Genomic DNA, 8,743 nt, shown 5'->3' on the forward strand with positions numbered 1-8,743 from the left:
AGCAGGAACCTGGTCCGGAGCTCTGGATTGGATCCCTGGCATCCGAAGCAGCCAGATCTGAAGCCAGATCAAATAGCTGCCTACTCACACAGGCCTAATGGAGAGGTAGGTAGAGCTATGGCCATAACAAGTGCAACAAGGCCATCTCTTGGCAAAAGTAGAACATGATTTGTTCTGTTTCTTAGGCGTCAGAGTGGCAATGGCAGCCAACAGATGGTGTCAGGGCATTAGGTTCTGAGACTCTACAAGCCTCTACAGGACTTCTAGGAGCAGACAAGTCTTGGTGGGACCATAGCTAGCCAGGTCTAGAATGCTTGAATCCACGCAACCTGCAGACAGTAACCTTTGTGGGCCATGAAGTCTCATGGGTCTTTGTGGGAGCCTCTGATGGTGTCCACATGAGGCCAGCTACAAGTGGAAAATGACACAGGCTTCCTTGCCAGTAAGCAGTAGCACGATCTCCCTCTAGATCAGGATCAACAGGATGTAGGTGCCTTACTGGCACCAAAGAAGACATTAGTCTATGGGAAGTCATGATAGTGGGTAGTGCATGCAGTACACAAGGCTGGGTCTCTCAACCCCAAGTCCAATATGAAGTCCAGGGACTGCTGGAATCCAGACAATGTCAATAATTCTGCTAAAATCCCATTATTAAATCCAAAGGCTAGTGGCAGTTATATAACATACTTTAAGCAAGCTGTCTAGAATGCTATTAGATGACAATGATACAGCACCTATCAATGGCCGCACCCACACAGTAGTTAATTACAGACAACTGATCCTGGGCTAATGAAGGAGACATTTATTTGTCTCTTGTTGGTTGATTCCAGCAGATCCAGCTCACACTAGCAGAGACAGAAGTTGTTGCTTTATTTTATTCCTCTAGATTTCTTTCTGCATCACCCTCTTTTGAGATGTCTGCTTCTTAGAAATTTACCTACATACATACTTATTTTACACCTTTTCTAGAACACAAACCTTATACCTTCTTGTTTATACTTTGCTATTCTTGGTAAGTTTTCCTAGACTTACTGGAGCTCCATACTAATCTTCTTGCTTTTGTCTACCACTTTTTCTCCCAACATTAGCACATCAAATTATCTTTTGCCTAATTCTTAGCACTTTTCATCCTAACAAAGTTAGCTCTTTACCTCTCTTTTGCTTAAACCAAGGCTTTCTGCAAGTGTGGTCCACGTTTACCTATAAGAACACAAAAACCAAACGTACCTTTACTTACTACATGAAGTACACTAATTTCCTTAATATAACATGATCTGTATAGGACTTGTTGAAGAAAAATACTTGAATTTATTATCCCTGTTTACGTGGGTTCTAGGCTGGAAGAACCAACATACCAAGTACTGTAGTTGCTTGGAAAATAGGATTCCTCCAAACAAAACAGGCAATTCATGGGGCCATTTGAGGCAAGTGTTAGTAAAGGCATGGCATAATTAACAATCTCTGGTCCTTTAATTGATTCTGAAACTATCTGACAGATGTTGAGTGCATGACCCCAGGTAGCAGGGGAGGGGCCAGACTGCTTAAACACTAATGTGACATAAGAAAGCAGGGACAACATTTCAAAGTAAGCAGCGGAGGTATAGGTTGTAGCCATGTTGATCCAAGGACATAGGCAGACAAGGTTCATTGGGTAAATGTAATATATTTTATTAGACCAACTCAAATAGAAGAATTTTTCCAACTATTTGAGTTAGTCTAATAAAAAATACCAAAGTAAGCAGCAGGACTTTGTGAACAGTGTCACCTTTCACCATATACATGGCAAATCCTGCAAAAGCCAGGAACTTACTGAGACTTGGGAGGCATGGGATACCTGATGGACATGAAAAACATGCCACTTTCAAGGTACCCAAGGAAGAGAAGGGGGTGCAGATCACCTATAAAAACCCAGGCAAAGATGAGGCCTGTGGGACTGCCCTCACCAGCTAAGAAGACCTGCAGATCCCCCAGAAGAACTTCTGAACACCTTGCTGCAGACTCTGTCCCTGGGACTACATAAGATATACACAAAGTTTCTGTTGTGTCAAGACTTATGCCAAGTTATGTGTTGCTGGCTGTGTCTTATGTGGCTGTCTTAGCTTAGGCAAAGTTTTTGTTGTTTCTTTGTCTTATGCTTGAAATTACAAATTGCTGTGTTCAATAAATGCTCTCTTCAGAGAACAGACTATTCTTTCCAAGTATTTTGACTTCAGTGCCATTACCTACAATCTAATATTAAATCCAGTAACACAAGGATCAGATTGTGAAGAAGTCCCCCTCTCTTTGCCCCTAACTTGGGCCAAACTAGGTGACAGCTCTATCTCCTGGTTTTCTTCTTGGTATAGGCTGGTCAGTCAGGTGACCTAGCCAGATAAATTCTTGTGGGGTAGGAAGGAGCGCCCTCTTCCTGGGGTGGGCATTTTGAATGCAGCAAGCAAATACCCCAGGTGCCCGCCTAGAGATTCACTGCAAGTAAAAAATCTGGAAACTAGCTAGGAGTTAGGAATTATGTGTAGGCCAGTTGATTCTTAAAAAGATTACCGAGTCCAAGATTATATAAGACTCAAGTGCTTATGTTTGCTCAAAGTGTATTCTGACTTCCTCATTCTAACCCCCACCCCAAAGGTATCAGGTTACAGTATTCCTTGTTAAGCTACTGTGGGTTGAGTGAGGAAGCCTTTCGCTCCAAGCATGGCCAGCAAAGTTTGTCTTTTTATTTTCCTTCAGTTACCTGATGCTATCTTAGGATGCTTCAGGCTGAAAGAAGCACCCAAAAGTATTACTGTGGGCAAAGCACCCCAAAGGTTTGCAGGGTCTGTGCGCCCTGGGCTGCACAGAGCCCGACCAGAAACCAGTGCCTGGGTGGTAGCAGCATTACCCCAGGCTTGTGGGTGTTCTCCAGGAAGTGTGACAGCTGGCTGTAGGTTCCCCAAGGGAGACTCCTGAAGTGTGGTTTTGGGCCTGACAGTCAGGTGTGCATAGTATCGCCCCCCACTGTGCCATCACATGGATCATCACAAGGGAGAAGGCCTGAAGCTCTGAGAATGATGAATAGCTCAAGGAGAGGCTACCTCCAGTTTAAAAAAAGCACCTTTATAGTGGAACTAAAAATAATCAACAAAAGAACAAAAAGAAAAAGACTGTTAAAAATAACAGCATCTCACAGCACAGCAAGACAAGGATGTGGGGAAGGACAGAATGGAAAATGCATCAAGTCTTAGTGTTAGGGCTGATGACTACCTGCATCCCTGCTCTTTCTTTCCGTATCAGTGCAGAAGAGAGAAGGTTAACAAAAGAACTATAATAAAAAAGGTGTAACAAGTCCCAGTGGAAAATATACCTGAAGACATGAAAGCTGTTGTGAGGAACAATGATGAAAAACTGTTTTGAGCCAGGTAGCTGGGAAGAACTGAGGAATAAGCATCATACACTGCCCTTTTATGCTCAAGGCAACATGGGACAAGAGCACAAAAAACCTCTCATCAGAGCTCAGAAGTATTAGACACAGTGAAAAGGTGTATGCAAACTATTACATAAAGAATCACTTGATTTTATCACTATTGACTACAAACAGAAAAGATGTGAGAAATGTTAAAGGGTGTTGGCTGTAGCCGTGTTGCTCTAAGGACATAGGCAGGCAAGGTTCTTTGGGTAGATGTGATATCTTTTATTAGAACAACTAAATAGTTGGAAAAAATGGCTTTCACCCAACAAGGACACTCCTCCAGAGACAGAGATTGCACTTTTGAAAGAGCCACCCAGATACCACGCAAAGAATTGCTGCAGTACAAAAAGAAAATCCCCACAAATTGCACAATGTTAGTTATGACATACCATCCTTCCCTGGAACCTATACAGAAAATCCTCAAACAATTGCAGCCCATACTAGAAAAAGACCCAGTTCTTTAGAACCACTCATCCTAGCCTTTAAACAAGCACCAAACTTTGCTAACCTCGTCACCAGAAGCAAACTTCTTATGACCCAAACCACACCAGGACACGAAATGATAAATCTGTCAGCACATCTCCACCAGTCCCACAATAACCATACCCCACAACATAACCAACACTATTCCTGGATCTTACACCTGCACCTCCAGAAATGTAATACATCTCATCCAGTGCACCAAATGCCCTGATGGAAAATATGTAGGAGAAACCAAACAACAACTCTGTACCAGAATGAACACACAATAAAAATCCATCGAAGACAAAAATATCCAATTACCTGTGGGCACCCACTTCTCACAAAACAATCATTCCCTCTCCAATTTCTCAGTTCTAACTCTCAAAGGGAATTTACAAAATACCTTTTTGCAGGTGAGCCTACAAACTTCACTTCATAAATCTACTGGATACAAAAAATCATGGACTAAATAGAGACATTGGATTTATGACACATGACAACCTGCCTGACATCTGATACCCCAGGTAACCTGCCTCCAGCTGACCACTGCTTCATATATGTCGCTCTCTTCCCCACCCTCCCTTCCTATCTCTACCCATTGTCTTCCAAACTTCGACTCATTTGCATTTTCATAGACCTGCATATTGTAAATTAGCATATTTCTTACCTTGGAGAACAAATAACACCAGCAGTGTCTCTATGCCAGATGGCAGGTATTTGTGTCCAAAAGCAAAGAACTTTTTCCCAACCATTTAGTTGGTCTAATAAAACAAGTATAAAGATCAACAGCAAAAAAACCAAAATAAATTTTAAGACCAAAATGATAGAGAAGTATGTTTGTAAAATGAGAAAGAGATAACAGAATTGGACAAAGAAAGCAAGTGAAATATATCAAGAGAATGCTCAACAAAAGAAAGGCAAAAGTTATGACACTAAAGAACACAAATCTTCAGTGTGAAACAAATCCTCAAAAGAATGAAACTCCATACTGATTGACTGTTCATGCAGTATAGCTATTAAAATGAGACTCCAGACTTGTCTTTCTGGTATGGGTGAGCATTTTAAGTGTAGTCTTCAGAAAAAAGAAGTAAAATGAGATATTCTGTTATTAGGAACAAAAAATTTTAAATATCCACTGTATCAATTAAATAATACACAAATGGAATGAAAACAACAAAGGATTAGTAACACAACTCATTTCTGAATAAAAATATGTTGATTTTTTTTTTAAAAGATCTATATTTGTATTTACTCCATGCTTGACTTATTATGTAAACTCTAGGTCAGTAGTTCCCAACCTTTTCAGGACCTGGAAAAATAAAAGAGCAACTTATCTGTTGCAAAGAACTCAGAAAGACCACAAGACAGAATGTTTTTAACATCATGAATTTCTATTTGAAATTCCTGGGTTTATCTTGTGAATCATGTTTGTACAGCTAACAGTGCTAATGTTGTATGGCGTCCTGCAACACCCTTGAAAGGATCTTAAGGTACCCCGGTTGAGAATCACTGCTTTACATCCTGCCAGCTTATGAAAAGGGCAAAACCGAACCACCTGCAAACGTGATGTTGGACTCAAGTTTAGACTTCTGCAAGTCCCAGCTGTCACTTACTGACATGGAGGTTTGAAAGGTTGCACAGCTGGTTTTAACACAAGACAGAAGGAGGTAGTTCCCACAAAAACAGTTTTATTTCTCATTAATAAAAGATATCTGCAAAGGGCTCCATCATCGAGCACGGCAGGCAGAAGCTCGAGAAATGGGAGTCTTCTTGGTAGGGGTTTCATCCTCTTTCAATTCTGCTGAAAGCTCTAAAAAGGGTAGAAGATGCATGTTAGTCGCTAACGAGCCAACATATTCATATACTTTCAATTCAGGCAACCCTAGTAAGAGGGATAAATCTATGGGCTACAAAAGGGTCATCTAAAGTCCTCTGCACATCCATAAGACACAAAGAGACAATCTGGAGTTAGGGACCTAAGAAGAACATGCAAGTAGTGCTTGGTAGGAGCCACCTTATAAGGTGGTCCAAAACAGCGATAGTCTACACACACCCACCCCACAGGCTTCAAAAAACCATGAACTGGGTGGGTTCCCTTACCATCCTCCTCAAGACTGTTCTCTTCATCACTAGAGAAAATGATAGCAGGTCTCCGGGATGGATTGTGTTTTGAGGCATTCCGGTGGTGTCTAGTCATGCGAGGTGATGGCGTGATGAATGGCGAGTCTACCTCTCTGTTGGCTACGCGCAGTGGCTGGCGGCGTTGGGAGCCTACAGGGGAAGCAGAAGGGTGGGAAGCCCAACCATCTGAAATTGCTGAGAAGCCCACAGCTATATTGCTTCAATTGCAGACAAGGAGGAACAAAAAGTTTAGGACAGTAATGTCCTAAGAAAGAACATACCAGCCACTGGTCTCTTCTTTGCTGGCCCTGGAACAGGTGTTTTGCTACTCTCCTGGCCTGGGATCTCTCCTGCAGCCTCAGTGGAATCTAGGCCATGGTTATGGCAAGCATGGAGTTTCTGCTCTAATTCTTCAATCAGAACCTGATGCAAGGAGTCAGAGGCGGGAGAGAGAGCATCTGATCAACACCTCAGTATTCCACCCAGAACCCATCCCTTCCACATCTCCTCAGTTTGATCTCTTATGTTGGGTATTATTCAGGCTCTGTAATACTTCACTGTACTCTAGAAACAACTGAATATAGACTTGCAGTTTTCCTTTGGCTGCCATCCTGTCTTTGCCCTTCTCAAACCTGCAGCATTAACTCAGTATGGCTTGAAGTCAGACCTAATCTTCCTGGTCTGGAGATTTTCCTCTCACTGGTCCTCACCTTGGTCTCAGGCTTGGTACCTCCCCTGTGAAGTCGGCTCAAAGTAGCTCGGAAACAGCTATAGACAGCTGGATCCTGCAGCTTGTCAGCAAAGCAATCAAAGTTTTCTTGCATCTTGTGGAGGCCACGATCCGAGAGTGGAAGCAAGCTAAGACAGTGAGACAGGTCCCGAAACTGACGCTCAGTTCTGGGAAAACAAAAAGAGACTGCACATTAATTTCAGTGTAAAGGAACACACACATGGCTCCATGATGCTCATGCACACTTACAAATTCAGTTAAAACTGAATGCACAGATTCATGAATTTTGATAGCCCCTTCTGGACTTGCTTCTTAATAGACCTCTTTGCCTAACAGAGCCATTAAATGTCACCCAGTTACCTCTGTATTGAGCCTAATGACAATTGTTGGACAAAACTGTTTATTTCAGAAAGTTGTCTAGTCTTCAAAAGATGTCAAATAGACCAGCAACTTTCTCAGCTGCTGTTCTGAGAACAGAATAGCAACTTTGAACAGTAACTAAGACTCTTTGGGATACAGTACTCTGCATGCATACCATTGCAGATATGCACAAAATAAAGGACTTTTCTTAGCATCAACATCCATTGAGGCCATGTATGTAGCTTATGCTGACATGCCGGAATAAAGAATGGAAAGGTCAGTTCCTTTCCTTAGAATTCAGACAGTGAGGACCCGACATAAAGCAGGGATGAAAAACAGGTTGTTAGATGCAATCTAAATGCATCTAAAAAGAATGGGTCAGTCATTCTAGGCATGCATCAGTGTGGATACCACTGTTAAAGACTGGCAAACAACATCCCCTTCATCATTGCAAGAATGAGAAGCTCCAGCTGCAGTGGTCAGACAGGGACCGGAGCACTGCCTTTTCAAACTTGGTGTCTGATCTAGTTGAAAAAATCTTGACCGTCAGTCTGTTATTCCAGGGAGGATCCTTACAGATTTAGTATACCTACAAGTTTCCCAAGCAGGTTAAGGGTGCTGCTTCAGTTCTGGAGGAGGGCCAATGGGGCTCCCATCTTCAAAACAGGGAGGAAGGAGGACCCGGGGAACTATAGGCCAGTTAGTCTTACCTCAATCCTGGGTAAACTTTCTGAGAGAATTATCCTGGCGCATGTCCGTGAGGAGCCAGCAGGGGAGATTATGCTTAGGGGCAACCAACATGGGTTCATTAGAAGCAGGTCCTATCAGACCAGCCTGGTGGCCTTCTATGACCAGGTCACCAAATCCTTAGACGCAGGGGTAGCAGTGGACATAGTCTTTCTGGACTTTCAGAAGGCCTTCGACATTCTCTCACCCCATTCTCATTAGGAAACTGGGGGACTGTGGTGTTGACACCTGCACAGTCAAATGGGTCGCCAACTGGCTGGAGGGCCGCACCCAGAGAGTGGTGTTGGATGGGTCATTTTCAACCTGGAGGGTCCCCCAGGGCTCAGTCCTTGGGCCCACACTGTACAACATCTTCATCAGTGACTTGGACAAGGGGGTAAAAAGCACCCTGTTCAAATTTGCTGACGACACTAAGATGTGGGGGGATGTGGGCATGTTAGAAGGAAGGAATAGGCTACAATTGGACCTAGACAGGTTACAGGTGGGCAGATGAGAACAGGATGGGATTCAACACCAACAAGTGCAAGGTGATGCACTTGGGGAGGAAGAAGCAGCACCATACCTACAGCCTGGGGAAATCCCTTCTCTTCAGTACAGAGGCAGAAAAGGATCTTGGAGTCATCATCGATGCCAAGATAAATATGGGCCGGCAGTGTGGAGATGCAGTCAGGAAGGCCAACCGCACCTTGTCATGCATCCACAGATGCATCTCAAGCAGGTCCAAGGAGGTGATCCTCCCACTCTATGCGACACTGATCAGGCTGCAGCTGGAGTACTGCGTCCAGTTCTGGGCGCTGCACGTTAAGAGGGATGTGGACAACATGGAGATGGTCCAGAGGAGGACCACTCACATGATCGGGGGAAGCAGGGCAGGCCCT

The 8,743-nt window shown here is 43.5% G+C and overlaps 1 protein-coding gene across 1 annotated transcript in view; it reads right to left on the reverse strand.

Annotated features, from left to right (window-relative positions):
• Nucleotides 1–5,577: 5,577 nt before the first annotated feature.
• The window catches only part of NCAPD2 (non-SMC condensin I complex subunit D2), an 83,082-nt gene continuing 79,916 nt past the window's right edge, over nt 5,578–8,743 (reverse strand). Inside the window, exons 28-31 of the mRNA XM_019527101.1 lie at nt 6,739–6,925; nt 6,310–6,451; nt 6,008–6,178; nt 5,578–5,717 (exon numbers count right to left, since the gene is read on the reverse strand). Coding sequence (XP_019382646.1) covers nt 5,635–5,717; nt 6,008–6,178; nt 6,310–6,451; nt 6,739–6,925 — 583 coding nt within the window. The 3' untranslated portion in view covers nt 5,578–5,634. The remainder of the gene's footprint in view (nt 5,718–6,007; nt 6,179–6,309; nt 6,452–6,738; nt 6,926–8,743) is intronic.

This window comes from Gavialis gangeticus, unplaced genomic scaffold (genome assembly GCF_001723915.1).
Source record: "Gavialis gangeticus isolate Ggan-Ray unplaced genomic scaffold, GavGan_comp1, whole genome shotgun sequence".
NCBI lineage: Eukaryota > Metazoa > Chordata > Crocodylia > Gavialidae > Gavialis > Gavialis gangeticus.